Raw genomic sequence first — 18,105 nt, 5'->3', positions numbered from 1 at the left:
AAGCAAACAGGCTGACCCTGGCATTCTTGGGTTGCAGTCAGTCCCAAATGCCTTCAGGGGTATTTGAGTACTTGCTTGTCCCAGAGGAATGCAAATGTAAAAATAAGAGAAAAGCAAACACTGTGCTGGCTAAATAAAGGTTATCATCAGGAGACCTTGTTCTGGCCTTGGCTCTGGGCTGCAGCTGGTGCAGTCTGGTCCAGCTAGATCTCCATGGGGGAGGGACCACACCCTGGTCAGGGGAGGATTAGGGACTCCAGCCGGGCACTAAGAAAGGTAGGCTCTCATGGAGGGAAAATTTCATTCAAAATCAAGTTCAGCAACTCTAAAAACCTGTTACATATGGAAAGGTTAATTAACTGCTGTGTATCCACGCAGAAAGGTTCACTACAGAATGGCAATTGCTTTCCCTACAGGGAGAAGCTCTTCAAGTGAGCGGAGGACTTTGTCCCAATCTAGAAGACTTTCTGAAAGAGCCCTGTCCTTGGAGGAAAATGGGGTGGGCTCCAACTTCAAAGCCACCACCATGACCATCAACAGCTTCTTCAAGCAGGTATCTATCTCTCTATGTCACCACAGGTCTAGATTTTTCTCATAACGGCAAGAGTGCTAGGGCCCAAAGAAGCCTCCGTGGTGATTAGGGAAGCAAGTTAGTTAACCCCGATAAGCCTCAGTTTTCCTTATCGACAAAACAGGGATGACTATCCTTGCTGCATGCGGCAGTCAGGAGGGTAAGATGGCATGAGGCATAGAAAGCTCTTCTCAGCGCCTGGGATACAGTAAGTGCTCAGCAAGCCCTCCCTTCATTAATTAAAAGACTCTATGTTCCCATTAATACAAACTCTCCAATGGGGACTGTCCTGGTCAGTTCCTTTATTAGATATGCAGACAGACCACCTGACACATGGGCTCCCCTGGCCCCAGGGTCTGCTGGCCCAGCTGTCTCCCCCGCACTGTTCATGTGCAAGTCGCCAGCACTCCTTGCTCACCAAGGGCACCATTCCAGATGGCGCTCTTTGTTAGCTGAATAAACTTTGAGGCAAATTAAAACACAAAAAAATTTCCTAGAGTACTAAAATGCAGAGACAAAAAATATAAGGATGACTTCCAGAGGCTGGGGAGAGGAGAGATGGAGAATGGTGGTTTAAAGGGTACAGAGTTCAAGGGGTTTTTGCAAGAGGAAAGAGTTCTAGAGGCTGGTTGCGCAACAGTGTGGATGTAGTAGCAGAGCTGAGCTGTACACTCAGAAATGCTTCACGTGGTCAATCTTATGGTCTTTCTATTTTGCCACAAAACACTTGGACTTTTAAACTTGGTTTGACTCTATTTTGGGAAACTTATCCATAGTTTAAGCAGCTTTGCTGGGGCACTTGAAGGTACTACAATAACAAACTGAAATGCACAAGTCAGGCTGAGCCTGTCCATGTGCCACGCCACAGGACAGAAATAGCAAGGGATGAGAGGGTTCCTATCTGGGATTCGCTGCTTCCTGACTATATTGCCTTGGGGGACAAAGTATCTACTTATCTAAGTCTGAGTTTTCTCTTTGGGATAGCTACCTGACTTGCTGGGTTATTGAAAGAATTAGCCATCACACATCTCTTGGTAGGGGGCCTGGCCCATGGGGGCACATGGGCCCCCATCACTTAACCTTCTTGGGCATCAACACTTAACCTTCATCTTCAAGGCAAATTTGAAGAGAACCAAATAGGAAAGAGGGAAGGACACCCTCTTCATCTTCACATCTTTGAAGAAGAGTGCTAGCCTGTTCTGTATTGTGCAGAGAGCAAGCCAGCATGTTTGGGTCGGAGGCTCACTGAATACCTAAGGGTGGGACAGGCTTCCGTGGAATGCAGTAAAGGCCCTAGCAGGGCTGAGAAGAGGTTGGCTGGGAACATTTGATGGGAGTTGAGCTAAATGATTTCAGAGTTGCCTGGCATCCTAATTCCTATGAAAGACCTGTTGGAATAAAACATCCTAGCAATCACTGGCTTCAATCCTGGAGTCGGCGTTCCACCACCTGCACTCACCCTGACTCTTCTCTTGGCAGGAGGGAGATCGCCTCAGTGATGAAGACCTATTCAAGTTTCTAGCTGACTACAAGAGATCTTCCTCCTTACAGAGAAGAGTCAAGTCGATTCCAGGTGTGGATGGCTTGTTCATAGCCTCTTGAGCTATGCCCCAGATCACTTGTGATTAGGCACATTCTTTGTCTCATGCTACAATTTATAGTTGTTTGTTTGTTAGGTGCAGTGTAAGATTTTTGTATCTGAAGTTAAAAAATCTGAATTGGTCTGCATTTTTGGTAAATTTATGATGTTTTCTAATTTTTAAAGGGTTGATTCTATAAACATAACACTTTAGATCTGTTTTCTCAGATAATAATTTAAAAAGAGGAGCCTCTTCTATTAAATAAAGCATTATATAAAGTCTTAATATTTTTTTTAAAATGAGCTAGGCGTGTGGTACTCACCTGTAGTTCCAACTTAGTGAGGCCCTCTACAACTTAATGAGACCTTATTTCAAAATAAAAAAATAAAAAATTAAAAGGGCTGGAGGCATATCTCAGAGGTAGAATACCCTTGAACTCAAGCCCAAGTCTCCAGTACAAAAATGTGCATTGCTTTGGTAGATAAGGACAACTTCCCTGTCTTCAATACAATAGCCCATTAAGGTACTTCTGTAGCACCTCTGGGTACCAGAGAACTCAGCTTGAAAATCACCAATTTTTAACTTTAACAACGGAGGGAAGTTACTTAACCATGTATTATTCTAGTTTGATAGTTCTGGAAGGAACTTTAAAGTCCCTTTGATTCATTCCTGTTTACTTTACAATTTCTTGCATTTTATTTTGTAGAAACCAAATCTCCAAAGTTAATATGACATACTTTTTCTCAAACTGTATAATTAGCTAGGAACTCCAAAACTCGCACTCTCACATCTTATCCTTATTTTCATTAAATATATATTTTACATGTTTATATATATTGCACTGTGTATACCTATACCTATACCTATGCCTATACCTATACATACACAGTGCAGTAATCTTTCTGGATGCCCTGGTAACATGACAATTTTGTGCTGAAACAGTTCTGGGCTCTCTTTAGGCTTGCTCAAACTGGAGTTATCTTCAGCTCCAGAGGTGATCAACTGTTGTCTGACTCCAGAAATGTTGCCTGTGAGACCCTTTCCTGAAAACCGAACACGTCCACACAAAGAAATTTTGGAATTTCCAATCCGGGAAGTCTACGTCCCCCATACTATATACAGGTAGGAAGCACAGGTTCTTGGAAGACCATCGAACGGCCTTCTCGGTTGTGTTTGGATAGTGTTTTCATTGTCCTCTAACCTATCCTTCTACTTCCTAAGATGTGGGTGAAATGAAATGTGATGTTTATGTAACTGTTGATAATTGTTTGATCTCTTTCTGAAGATGCTTTATTGAATTCTCTTGAACAGGGAAGTGTTTCTTTGTTCACAATTTTAATTTAGATAATAGTGGCTAACTTAGCTTTAGATTGTAGAAATGGAAAAAAAAAAAAAAACCTTCCTAGTTATTAACTTGGTTTTCTTCTGTGCAGAAGGTCATTAAAAAGAAAAGAGGAAGCTAGGCACAGTGGCTCACACTTGTAATCCCAGGTTTTGAGAAGCTGAGACAGGAGGGTCACAGGTTCGCAGCCAGCCTCAGCTACTTAGTGAGGCCCTCTGCAACTTAGTGAGACTCTGTTTCAAAATAAAAAAAATTTGGGCTAGGGATATAGCTCAGAGGTAGGATGCCCCTGGGTTCAATGCCTAGTACCACAAGAAAGAAAGAAAGAAAGAAAGAAAGAAAGAAAGAAAGAAAGAAAGAAAGAAAGAGAAAAGAAAGAAGGAAAGGAAGGAGCAGTATGCCTAAAATGCCTAGTTGTCTAAAAGATAGGTCTTCAGCTCAAGAACAACTCTGTCCAAGAGAATTTCCGGTAACAACATGACAGGAATGTTCTATATGTGTGCTGTGCAATTCAGTAGCCACTAATCTGTTCCGGATTTGGTTGTTCAGAATTGAAATGTAGCTAGTGCAATGGAAGAACTAAAAATTTAATCTTATTTAGTTTTAGTGGGTTTTTGTTTGTCTTTTGTTTTTGTACTAGGGATCGAACCCAGGGTCATTCTACCTCTGAGCTACACCCCTACCCCTTTTCTTACCTTTTGTTTTAAAATAGGGCCTTGCCAATTTGCTGAGGCTGTCCTCAAACCTGTGATCCCCCTGTCTCCGCCTCCCAAGTCCTGGGAGTACAGCACAACACCCAGCCTTATTTAATTTTAATTGAGTCAAATGTAAATAGCCACGTGTGGTTGGTGGCTGAGTATTGGAGAGCAAGGCACTAGGCACTAAAGACTTAAAAATCTGGGGTGCCTTGGCTTCTGAATGTCATGTATGGTACCACCTGACCCTTTACCTAGGAGTGAGAAGGAGCACTTGCCCAAAGAATTACTGCTTATGTACTTTTATTGTTTATTTTGAGAAGATTTGAAATGGACTAAGAAATGCTTTTTATCTAGCAAGCATCTTTTCTCCACCATCCAGAAATGACATTTTGCTGTTTTTGTGTCTTTTATATAAAACATAAAATCCACCAGGTGTGGTGGTACACGCTTGTAATCCCTGTGCTTGGGAGGCGGAGACAAGAGGATCGCGCAGGTTCGAAGCCAGCCACGCTGGCTTAAGAGACCCTGTTTCAAAAATATAAAATAGGTCTGGGAGTGTAGCCCAGAGGTAGAAGGGCTTCCAGGAACCCCAGTACCACAAATAAATAAATAAATAAATAAATAAATAAATAAATAAATAAATAAATACTAAAATCCATCACACATATTAAAGGAAGTCTTCTTTATCCCCAGTGTCTGGCCATAGACCTCTACCTCGCCTCCCAGTCATCAGTATTATCGTGAACATTCATGCGAACTTCATTTCATTTTCTCTGATTTGATGTGTGCACACGTTTGTATGTATCTGTGAATATCTAGTGGTATTGTTTAAATATTCATTTAAATTTACATAATGGCCTCACATTCCATGTGTTATGCACTTTGATTTTTCACTCAATAGTATTTTTTCTTTTCTTTTTTTTAATATTACTTTGGACTTATGCATTTTATTAACTCGATGCATTACAGCACTAAGCTCTTTTCTTTTTAGTGAAATTTTCATAAATTTAACCAATGGGAAATCCTGAGCAGCTCATATGTTAGAAATATCAAAATTGAAGCCGGGCGTGGTGTCGCACGCTTGTAATCCCCGCACTTGGGAGGCAGAGACAGGAGGATCACGCTGGTTCGAAGCCAGCTGTGCTGGCTTAAGAGACCCTGTTTCCAAATAAAAATATAAAAAAAAATAGGTCTGGGAGAGTAGCCCAGAGGTAGAAGGGCTTCCAGGAACCCCAGTATCACCAAAAAAAAAAAAAAAGAAAGAAATATCAAAATTGATTTATATAGAGCTAGTCATTTCTTTTAACTGCTATATAGAACTTCTTTGTTTAAAGAGGTATATTTTATTCATCATTTTACTATTGATAGACATTTGGGGTTCTCCCCAGTGTTCGGCTCTTACTGATACTTTGCAATGACAGTTTTTGTCCTTGTCTCTCTGTGTACTCTGTGAAAGTTTCCCTAAGGAATATGCCTAAAAGTGAATACTGAGTCATAAGTGATATACATTTTCAGTTTTTCTCACACTGCTAATTTTTTTTCCAAAATGGCACCAATTTGGTATCTGGCCAGCAGCGTAAGAGAGGTATCATTTCCCCAGTTCCTCAGCCATATATTGTAGTATTGCACATGTGTGCCTCAAAAGGTACAAGCTTCAGAGCTCACTTAATCCAAACACTTCAGCCCCTGATTCACAAAACTGAGACCCAGGAAGGATAAGTGAATGGTTCACTGAGGGAAAATAATTGAGGGAGAAACAACAACTATTACACAGAAAAGGAGTTCATCCTTTCAAAACCTGAGAGGCACATCCATGTGCCCCCCACTCAGTCCTTCCTGGCACAACTCTTCATTTTCTATCCTCATTCCTTAAATGCCAGCTCAGCTCCAAGACTCCCTGGTAAGTCAGAAAAACATTTCTAGGAAGCAGACAGTTCAATCCCCACTTCCCAGGGGAAGAGGGAGGCATGGAAATGTTTGCCTAATAGATGGCTATGTTTGTATCTTTTCAGAAACCTTATCCTAGAACTGGGAGAAAAAAAGTGCTTGTGGCATTGGAATAATCTTGCACCGAAGGAATTCTAATGTCATTCAACTTCCTTTTAGCATTTAATCACCCATGGGAATAATTTATAATTCTCTGCTCTTTGCTGCAGACATTATCCTTTAATTACATTACAATGGGGCTTGAAACACATCTGTGCATTTAATGATTCAGAAATACAGGAGTACTGCCCAGTGTGGCGGCGCACACTGAGACAGGAGGATCGTGGTTTGCAGACAGCCTCAGCTACTTAGTGAGGCCCTCTGCAACTTAGTGAGACCATGTTTCAAAATAAAGAATAAAAAATAGGGCTGGGGGTGTAGTTTGGAGGTAGAATGCCCCTGGATTCAATCCCTAGTACCACAAAGGAAGGAAGGAAGGAAGGAAGGAAGGAAGAAAGAAAGAAAGAAAGAAAGAAAGAAAGAAAGAAAGAAAGAAAAGAGGAAAGGAAAGGAAGGGATAAGTAAGTATAAAAGAGGCCAATTCTGGACGAATTAATATAGACCAGGCTCAGTGACCTGAAAAACAGGCCCACAAATGCAGTGACTGTACTGGGTCCTGGAGAAAGGCCAAAGCCAGGCACGGTGGCTTATGCCTGTAATCCCCATACATGGGAGATTCAGACAGAAAGATCTCAGGTTTAAGGCCAGCCTTAGCAATGTTAAGAGGCCCCCAGCAACTTGATGAGACCCTGCTTCAAAGTAAAAAATAAAATAGGAGTGGGGTTGTAGCTCTGAGGTAGAATCCCCTTGAGTTCACTCCCCAATGGAAGGCAGGCAGGCTACCATATTAGAAACCAGGTCTCCACTCTTGGGAATGATAGAAGACACTTCTCTCCAGTGTGATGGTACCAGCTCCCTTGGCTCCCAGGTCACCGAATTTTATTGCTTGTTTAAAGAGAGATGGAATGCATTTGGTTCGACTCTGACTACATGAAAATGTAAAGGAATTTAGAGAGTCTTGTTCCCTAACCTCTCATGCTGTTGTTGACGTTTCAGTAGTTCCTCTCCGTCCTCACATGCTTTTTATCAGTTGATTAGGTTGATCTTGACAGAAGCCAGGAGTAGATGCTCCCCTATCCTGCACCTCCACTCCTGCTCACAAAGGAGAAAAGGAAGCAAACACTTGCTCTGACAAGTTTTACTCTATGAAAACCTCAAGGAATTTAGAGAGCATCTAAAACTTGAACCTCCAGAGGCAGAAGTACAAATCTCAGAAATGAATGTGGCTCTCCAGCCAGCGGCTCTGGTCCTCCGTGGGGCCGCGTCCAAGCTCCACGGTCTGGGGCAACACACTAGACGAGCGTCCCCTGAGACAGACCCAGGCAAGGGGCTCTGAGAGCTCAGCAGCAGCGGGCCGGCCATTCTGAAGGTAGAGCCAACAACTGCAAAAATTGGGCTGGCAAAATGGATTACCCAAGTCCGCGCTTGGTGTTCCTGTCTCTAGGTACAGATCCTTTAGGCATCAGATGTTCACCTGCAGACACATTTGAACCAGCTCCTGCCTTAATTTCCATGTGACCGACAGCTGTAGTAGAGATGGCAGCTGGCTTCTAGTGGGAGCTAATGAAGAGAGGGTGGGTCCGGTGAGGCCCTGCCAGGCCTTCAAGGGCACTTTCTCTCCTGCGGCTGCCACAGGGAAGGTGCGGAGATCACAGGCGCTGAGGTCGTAATGAGCTTGTTAAGCTCCTTGCCATCCCTGTAACTGGTGATTACATTAAAGAAAGCCATAAAAAGTGCACTTTGCCTCTCATCCCAGCCGCTGAGGCCTTGTTTATCCAATTACCAGCTTGCTGAGAACAAGCATATCAGTTGGAACATGATTTCTTTGATGGATAATTAGCTGCTTTCAGGCCGCCTCCTGTTCTGCTGAATGTTCTCAGACCAGAAGCCTGATCTAGCCTAACAGGGAGGTGGCTCCCATCCCACAGTGGAGTTTCAAGAAATATTACCTGACTTACAGCCTATAAGGGAGGGAAATGGTAGAGGAGGGGGGTAGGAGTGGATTTTGTTCTTGTTGTTTTGTTTTTGTTTTTATTTGAATAGAATGCTATTTTTATTTTTTAATATATTTTTATTGGTGCACTGTAGTCAAACATCTCAATGAAATACAAGACTTGTGAGGATATACAAGCACACATCGTCAATTAGACTTTATCCAATCCCCAGCCCATTCCCTTCCCCTCCCTCGTTTCCATGCTTGATTTAGTGATTGACTTTGATATATTTAAGTACATCATGTGCTATAGTTTCCATCTTCCCCACTCCCATCCCCTCAGATAGGTCACCTTAACTGCTCCTCCATAGGGCCCTTTCTTCAACTAGAGTTCCTCCTATTACCCATTTCTCTCTAATTTTTGCATATTAGGGAAAGCATAGGATTTTTGTGTGTGTGACATTTCCCTGTGGATGTCGCACTGCAGGTCTGATCTCAACCTCAAAAGCCCCAGCACGGCCTCACTGCTCGGCAGGCTCCGATCCCAGACTCGAAAGCTCCGGCAACAGCCTTGTCCCTCGGCATGCTCCAATGTTTTTGGTTTTTACAGTACTGAGGATTAAACCCAGGGACATTCTACTTCTGAGCTATACCCCAGCCCTATTTTTTTATTCTTTCATTTGAGACAGGGTCTCACTAAGTTGCAGAAGGCCTCACTAAGTTGCTAAGGCTGGCTGCAAACCTGCGATTCTCCTGTCTCAGTCTCCCAAGTACTGAGATTACAAGGGTGCGCCACCATTCCCAGGTAGGAGTGGATTTTGAATGAATGTCAGGCAGTTAGGGTTAAAGAATAGAATCCCTAAGGAAAAGAATGAGCCCAAAATACTTCTGGAAGAAATGGTTAGGAAGGAGTCAGGGTATGGGAGGCATCCTCAAATAGGACTTTGTTTGGTCCATGGAAAAAGTTCTCCATTTAAGCCAAGTTAGCTCTATATCTGGAGTAGGTCCTGTCCAGGATGGGGACGGTATCTGAGCCTCTCAGTGTCCAGCCATCTTGGAGGGAGATTGCCATTCAGAAGGTCTGGGGTAGCACACTCTCCCTGTGTGGTTGTCTCACACTATCTTGAGAATCGAAGCTTTCCCCTCTACACGTAAGAGGAGCTCCCCTCCACTCTCAATAGTTCCTCTGCTGTATAGAGCCATCCCAAGGTCCACAGTGACTTCAGCCTCTGGAATTCTATGGGGAGGAGATGCTACTTCACCCATCTGCTTTCTGCTCTTTGCTATTACAAATGATGTTGTCCATATAACATTTCCCAATGAAAGCAGTCTCACTGTATACCTGGATATAAGCTGAGGGAGATTTGGCAGAGAACCAGTGCTTGCCTGTCAAGAACGGACAACACAGCAGGACATCCCTCCATGTGAGGACAGTGGTGTTTATGGGTAACGCTCCTTAGAGGCTCTGTAGACTCCAGGATTATCACTGATGAACAATAGTTTATGACACATTTGGCCCTTGTCTCTTGAAATCACCATCAAGATTATGCCTGACTTATATCACTATCAAAAAATAGATTCCTCACCAGAGGTGGTGGTGCACACCCGTAAGCTCAGTACTTGGGAGGATGAACTAGGAGGATTGCAGGGTCAAGGTCAGCCTCAGCTACTTAGCAAAATCCCCAGCAATTCAATGTTTCAAAAAATAGAGCTGCAAGTATAGCTCAAAGGTAGAGTGCCCCTGGGTTTAATCCTCAATACTGAGAAAAAACTTTCTATTATTTATTGTTTCTTTAGTTGTTTTGATTTTATTTATTTTGGACTATGTAGTTGTTCTAATGGCTCAACATTTTAAAGGTACAGAGTGCATAAAGTAAAGCTTTACCAGCCTGACTTCCAGTCAGCCAGCCCCCTCTTTGGAAACAGCCCAGATATATGTATAAAAGGTTTGTTTACAAAAGCTTCTGTTTCACAAAGAAATGCTATCTAATCCTGGTTAAAAAAAAAAAAAAAAAAAAAAACGAGGCAAGGATGTTTATATACATCCTCAGATTTTAATTCTTTAATTTATTCTACAAATATTGAGTGCCAACAATGTACCAGGCCCTGCTTTAGACACTGGAGAAATAATAGTGAACAAACTGGTGAACACAGTGTATATTTCATACCTCAGGCCCAATTTTGGCCATGAAGACAGCTGTTTTTCTCGATTTCTTTATGCAGCCCGCGACTTAGGGACTGTGTGTATACAAGCCAACAGAACTGTGCATTTTTCCTGTCATAATATAAGTGCAGCCTAATCTTTTCTTTGTGTGTGTGGTACTGGGGGTGGAACCCAGGGGCTTTTCTACCTCTGGGCTACACTCCCAGGCCTATTTTATATTTTATTTGAAAACAGGGTCTCACTAAGTTGCTGAGAGCCTTCCTAAGTAGCTGAGGCTGGCTTCGAACCTGTGTGACCCTACTGTCTCAGCCTCCCAAGTGTTGGGATTACAAGCGTGCACACCATGTCTGGCTCAACATAATCTTTATACTGCTCTGCACCTTGATTTTTTCACTGAGTGTTTTCATGTGAATACATGAAACTAAAGTTTGTTTCTTCATAGCTGCACTCAATCTTTTTTTTTTTTTTTTTTTTGGTAGTACTGGGGTTCCTGGAAACCCTTCTGCCTCCGAGCTACACTCCCAGACCTATTTTATATGCATATATATATTTTTGGAAACAGGATCTCTTAAGCCAGAGAGGCTGGCTTTGAACCTGCGCGATCTTCCTGTCTCCGCCTCCGAAGCGCGGGGGTTACAAGCGTGCGCCACCACACCTGGCTTGCACTAGATCTTATTATGTGAATATTCATGAGTTAGCTGTGTTGATGGGCACTTAAGACATTTCTGCACTCTTGATATTTAAATGATGTTATAATGAAGTATCTTACCCATACAACATTTTACATATTTGCACAACTATTTATTGGATAAATTCTTTCTTTTTGCCAGTTAAAGAAGTGTTTCGAGAACTCTAATCTAAGCCAGATATGGTGGTACATGCCTGTAATTTCAGTACTTGGGAAGCTGAGACAGAAAGATTGCAGGTTCCAGGCTAGCCTCAGCAATTTAGCAAGACCCTCAAAAATTTAGTGAAACTCTGTTTCAAATTTTTAAAAGGCTGGGTTTATAGTTCCTCAAGTAGCAGACAATCTGGAAGCCCAGCCCTTGGTTTTAGAATTTTCAGCAAGCAGTTGCTTGTGAGACAGAAACTTTCGTAATCAAACCATTTACTTAGGAAAAGCAGTGGCTGCTCAGACCAAATCTAGTAATTTGAATTAGCCAAGGAATAGAAACAAAGACATAGAAATTTCTGGTGCTAGTGGCAAGTTGTTCTTAGCAATAAATCAGAGACATACACCCAATATTCCTGATGTCTTGCCCCAAACCTCAGCACTCCTTTTTATAAGAATGAAGAAATTCAGGAGGAAATCAGTGACTTAAAGTAACTTAGCAGCTGGGCATGATGTACGTGGGACGCTTAGACAGGAAGATCACAAATTCATAGCCAACCTCAGCATCTTAGTGAGGTCCTCCACAACTTAGTGAGACCCTGCTTCAAATTTTAAAAAAATAGGTGTGAGGGTGTATCTTAGAGGTAGAATGCCCCCTGTGTTCCATCACCAGCACAAATGAATAAATAAATAACTTAGCAAAGTGGCAAGGACTTTGCAGGGCTAAGTCTAATGCAGTATTTAGCCACCAGAGGGCATTATCGGCTCACTTTCTGGATTCATACAACTTGCCAGTCCACTAGAACCATTGTAATTTATTAAAGTGGAACATGGATTTAATCTTTTGCCTTTGAAGCACAAGGCCAAGAAAAGACTAAAAAGCCAGGCGTGGTGGCACACGCTTGTAATCCCAGCATTCGGGAGGCTGAGACTGGAGGATCGCGGTTCACGGACAGCCTCAGCTACTACTTAGTGAGGCCCTCTGTAACTCAGTGAGACCCTGTTTCAAAAATAAAGAATAAAAAATAGGGCAGGGGGTGTAGCTAGGAGATCACATGTCCCTGGATCCCATCCCTAGACCAAAAGAAAGAAAGAAAGAAAGAAAGAAAGAAAGAAAGAAAGAAAGAAAGAAAGAAACAAACAAACTAAAACGTATTCCAGTGTCCCAAAGAACTGTGGTTATCTTTTTTTTCCCAAAGGATCTTATCCTCACCTGTCAGCTTCTGCCTTCCTTCATTAGTAAGTCATGACCTTGGATGGCTGTATGCATGTATGTATGTATTAGATGATATAGTGGGGACAAGGACCAAGAAATGCATTCTGTTCTGTTGAGAGTAAAATCTCTTGGGGGCAGCTGTTCCCGCTGCCTAATCACCAATCTGCCTCAAATTCAAAACTGAAAGAATGTGAATAATGTAGGGGATCCTGGTGAGGCAGCGAGGAAGCACAGAGGCGGAGGAGGAGGAGGCCTGAGCACCTTTATGTCACTGGTGCCACCAGTCGCAGCTCCTGTCAGTCTCCACTCTACTCACTCCATCCCAATCCACCGTGTTTGAGGATTACTGCCCACACAGGACTGATCCAATAAAAAATCTTGCTGTCTTCTTTAATGGTATCAAATGTTGCCCCCCACCCATGGAGCCTTTACTTGGGATTCTGCAGGGTAATTAATGAGACACCCAGTTCATATGCACACCCCGCTTGCACACGGTTGAGAGTCCAGGCTGCAGAGGGAGTGAAGGCCACTCTGGGGTGAATGCTTTTCCTCTAGACTAGAAGGAGCATCCTGCAATTCCATTGATTTCTATGCTTTTGTTAGTTCTTAAAGTTGTGTTCAATTGTTTTGTACAATCAAAGGAGATCGAACCCAGAGGCATCCTACCTCTGAGCTACACCCCTAGCTCCCTTTTTACTTTATTTCATTTCATTTCATGTTTGATTTTGAAATGGTTGCACTAAATTGCTGATGCTGACCTCAAACCTGCCACCCTCCAGTCTCAGCCTCCTAAGTACTAGGATAACAACTTAAATTGTTTCTTTTTTGTTTTTATTTGAGATTTTACTAACGTTGCCCAGGCTGTTCCCGAACTCCTGGGCTCAGTGCTAAATTGCTGAGGATTTCCTCAGAATTGCAATCCTCCTGCAACAGCCTCCTGAGTGCTAGACCTACAGGTGTGTACCACCACACCTGGCTTATTATTTAATACCAGCCCTTTGAAGTAGCTTCTTCTCTTCTGATGAAATGGCCTTGGGAGAGGGAAGAGGGGGGAAGTTCTCTCATTTCATTTGCTACTGGGGGGAGGGAAATCTTCAGCATTTTGTTTTGTTTTAGCTTTTATACCCTCAGCTCTAATTCTCGCCCCCACACCCCCACTTTGCAATGACCCCAGAGGTCAGCATATCCCCCCGCCCCGCTGCCATCTTGCTGAGGCCTTTCGACAGTTCTGTTCAGGATGTCCTGTGGCTTCGGCCTCAGGCAGCCTTGACCCCTGGGCAGGCAGTGTGGGATGCTGAGTTGATGCTCAGGGTTTCCACAGGGGAGAGTGGGCGGGTGGGAAGCTTAGGCAAATGCCACAGCACTGAATAAATAGAACCAGGACTAGTTGGAGGGACTGAGTTTTGACAGCAGAGTAAGGTCATTTTTATTTGTTTCTGTTTTACTTTTGATACTGGGGATTGAACCCAGGATCTTGTGTAAGACAAGCACACTCTCTATCAATGAGCTATATACCCCAGCCCCATAGTAAGTTGTGTGTGTGTGTGTGTGTGTGTGTGTGTGTTGCTAATTAATTAGATTTTATGTATCTTTTCTAATACAAAAAAATGGAAATCATTTACCTATTGGCTTAAAAATAACAGAAAGGTTATAGCACTTCCCCATATGGGCCATTTCCACCTCCACCTTCTTTGTTTCAAGTTCTTTGCTTAATGCTGGGGATGTGGCTCAGTGACAGAGTGCTTGCCTAGTATATACAAGACCTGGGTTCAATCCCCAGTACTGGACAAAAGAAAAAACAGTATTTGTTTGACAGTGTTCAAGTGTAAACGGAGATTCGCCCAACTATTTGTGGAAATGCAGATATTATGGTTCAATAGGGACAAAATTAGAGGAATTGAAACTAATAATTTATTTTTTGGAATTCTAAGGGATCTCCGTGCCCAAACTAATATGTATACAGCAACGAGAAAATCTCAGAGCCCTACATGAAAATTTCACATCTTCATGTAGAGTTATAATTTTCTAAACTGAGTGGGTGCTTCCTTTTATTTTATTTTACTTTAATACTGGGGAGGGGATTGAACACAGGGACATTCTATCTCTGAGCTCTACTCTCAGCCATATTTTATTTTTTTATTTTGAAACAGGGCCTCAGTAAATTGCTGAGGCTGGCCTCAAACCTGTGATCCTCCCCATCTCAGCCTTCTAACTATTGGGATTACAAGTGAACCACCACACCCAGTATCATGTAATAGTTTTGATAAACACATTATTGTCTTTGGTGTTTTCTTTCCATGGACCAGATATTTCAGCTAGGGGCCATTTGACAAGCTACCTTCTATGCAAATGAAAGTGACTCTGTTAGTTCAAGGGTTTCCTCTGTGGGCAGAGCCACTCTCACTGAATGGAAGTGGTAACCTGGAATGGAGGGGAGCTGGTGATGAGCAGGAAGGCTTCTGCTTTATGCCAGCGTCTGTTCACTCACGGGGCAGATGGTGGTGATGCTTTCTGGTTAGAGGCGTCTCTCGCAGCTGTCTTCCCTGGACCTCTCTTTGCCAGTAGCTGACATCATGCAAACCCTACACCTTTGCGCTACACTCCATGTTCTGACTCCCGTGTAGAATTTCCCTGAAGCCAACAAGAACCCTGCCTGAGAGAATCGTGTTTTGTTCAGAAATTTAGCTTTTGAAAATAAATGATCCCACAGACCTGTCCGTACCTCTGAGCGGCACGTGTGCTTGACTGGTCAATGTCGGGTGGTGAGAGTTTGGAAAAGGAAGTGGAGAAAGACAGCAGCCGCAGCAGGAGGAATATTCCCTGTACATCAGGGAACCGATGTGCATGATGTACGTTAACAAACATATCAAAGTCAATCACTAAGCCAAACAGGAGAAGGAGGGAGAAGGGAGGAAATGGGGTGGGAATTGGGTAAGGGCTAATTGGGTGCTGTGTGCATGTATGCGTCCACCATCTTGTACTCCATTAAGATGTATGACTACAATGCACTGATAAAAAAAATTTTTTTTTAAATCCAACACTGCTAAATATAAAACCCAAAGCAGGCCTGGCGCACTGCTCAGGGGTCCCAGCACAGGTGAGGGGACCCGGCTCTAAAGATGGCTGTCTGTGGCATTTCTAACTAGCCCCCCAGGTCCTGCTGAAGTGGATTCCTGCCTGGATCCTCCCTGGACCACCTTTAAGTGGCAGAGTTTTAGCACATTTGCAAGCATGTATTTACAAAACATGGTCCCACTTAAAAACATAGTTACATTAAGCCAGCAAGTTTCCTAATTCCAGAACATAGGAAATATTGAGCTCTATGATTTCTAATTTTTAATTCACTCTTGATGAATTTGAAACATCAGAACCTCTATTTAATACTGGGAGGGGGCAGTATTCACATTAGCACTGAGCCATTTCAAATATTTATGGGGGTGATATTTGGTTTCTTTGCTTTCGTTGATAGTGGGGATTGAGTTCAGGGGCATTCTACCTTCTAACTACACCCCTAGCCCTTTTTATTATCTTTATTTTGAAACAAGGTCCCACTAAGCTATGGAGGACCTTGCTAAGTTTCTGAGGCCTCGAACCCATGATCCTCCTGTCTCAGTCCCTCAAGTACTACTGGGATTACAGACATGCCTCACCACACCTGGATTTATTTCAAATATTTAAAAGAAGAACCTTACAGTGTGTTTGGGAGATGTCCTTTAGCTTTTATAAATGTTTTAAAGCCACATTATAATAAACTTCTGGTGAGTCTGACTGTTGACCAAGGAGATGATTTACTGCTCTTGGAAGCCCGTGGGTCCAGCTCAGAACACCTGAATGTGAAGTGTGTCGTTCCATGTGCCGGCTATGTTACTTTGTGCAGGTTATGCATCTTTTCTGTGTCTCTGTTTTCTCATCTGCTAAAGGAGGCTAACGTGTCACCAGTGCTTAGAACAGTGTCTTCACATAATAAATTAGAGTGAAATAATGTTAGCTATTTTATTATGATACCTAAAATAGATTTTCCTGGCAGTAAAATTTAATTTATGGATGATAAATTAAAATCACTTCCTCAGCTGCTTGCCTTGCTTCAGTACCTTGACATAATGTAGATTTGCAGTATTTTTAATACTAGAGTAGAACACACCAGATAACCATAAGATGTTACTGATAATCGTAGGCATTTGAGGTTCACATGGATAGGATTGATCTGTCATTAACAAAGTCGCAGAGACAGTGAAGGGCAGTGACCTTCTCTTAGAGCTTTCTAATGAGAGCATCTTGCTTGTGCACTTGGTTTTGCTGTGTCTCCACTTTTATATTCAAAGAGCCACAGTTCTCTGGCTCTTTGTAAAAACAAAAAAAGAAAAAGAAAAAGGCTAGAGAAAGAGAGTTTTAAGACAAAAGTAAAGAAAAGAAGGACTACTTTAAATTTCCAAAATCGGTAGGCTAAGAAAAATAGTAAGTTTTTTATGTGTAGGACTGTGTCAGTGGTGTATAAGGAGAGCCAGGCACTAATTTACCAGCCCATCTACTTTAATCCAGCACATCTCTGCAGTAGTTTGTTATTTAACCAATAAGTATGCCTCAAGCTAGAAGAAAGCTACCAAAATAGGAAAGCTAACTTCTTGGGGACTTTATCCTCTCCTCTACTTCCAAAATCCATGTCCAAGGTGTTTTTAAGACCTTCCTAAGCTGGAAGCACCTGCCACATGTTATTTAAAACATATTAAGATTCATCGACTTCGCCATTTATTAAATACATTTTATATGTTTTGGGGTGTGTGTGTGTGTGTGTGTTCCTTGGGGTTGAACCCAGGGGCATTCTACCTCTGAGCCAACTCTCAGCCCTATTTATTATTATTATCATTATTATTTTGAGACAGGGTCTAGCTATGCTGCTGAGGGTCTAACTAAATTGCTGAGGCTGGCCTTGAATCTGATTCTCCCGTCTCAGCCTCCCACATACTGGGATTTCAGTGGTGTGCCACCATGCCTGGCTACTTTATAAGTAATTTTATAATATAGGGAGTAATTTTTGTTTGCTTACTTGTTTAACCTACTGGTTTAACTCAGTAATGTTTCTACTGACTAATGGACACAATTTTGCATAAAATAAGCATTGACTTAAAATTCATTAATTGTAGTCCAGCATGGTGGCGCATGCTTGTAATCCCAGCTTTCAGGAGGCTGAGACCAGAGGATCACAGTTCGCGGACAGCCTCAGCTACTTAGTGGGGCCCTCTGCAACTCAGTGAGACCCTGTTTCCAAATAATAAAAAAAAATTAGGGCTGGGGGTGTCACTTGGAGGTCGAATGCCCCTGGGCTCCATCCCCAGACCTGCAAAAAAAAAAAAAAAAATCATTAACTGTGCTTTGGGAGTTTTCTTTTCATGTTCTTGGAGCTAATGAGTTTGGGAATCTCAGATATTTCTGTGGAGTCCTAAAAGTTCATAGATCCTAGGTGCTGAGCTTGACATCCAGAGTTAGAATGGCCCCACCCCAACTCAATCCCAGTCAAACACTTGCTAACTGGCAAGAAATGAGTTTTGATGCCAAATGGAACTTCAGAAGTAGATGCTGCCTCCAAAAGAGTGTTTCAGCGCTTTCTGGGAGGCTGTGTGCGAAATGGGGCTGTGATCAGAAAGACACTCAAGTGCAGAAAGGCAGAAAGAAGTACACATGTAAATTAAAGGCACGAGAAAGTAGCAGACAGATGCAGACACTGA

The 18,105-nt window shown here is 42.6% G+C and overlaps 1 protein-coding gene across 1 annotated transcript in view; it reads left to right on the top strand.

Annotated features, from left to right (window-relative positions):
• DOCK8 (dedicator of cytokinesis 8) overlaps window positions 1–18,105 on the top strand; it is a gene marked incomplete at both ends in the record, with an annotated part of 237,691 nt that overhangs the window by 111,835 nt on the left and 107,751 nt on the right. The window contains 3 exons of the mRNA XM_080708606.1: window positions 417–553; window positions 2,051–2,144; window positions 3,111–3,273. Coding sequence (XP_080564732.1) covers window positions 417–553; window positions 2,051–2,144; window positions 3,111–3,273 — 394 coding nt within the window. The remainder of the gene's footprint in view (window positions 1–416; window positions 554–2,050; window positions 2,145–3,110; window positions 3,274–18,105) is intronic.

This window comes from Muscardinus avellanarius (assembly GCF_963383645.1).
Source record: "Muscardinus avellanarius genome assembly, chromosome: 13".
Classification (NCBI taxonomy): Eukaryota; Metazoa; Chordata; class Mammalia; order Rodentia; family Gliridae; genus Muscardinus; species Muscardinus avellanarius.
This window is presented reverse-complemented; position numbering and strand designations above follow the sequence as displayed.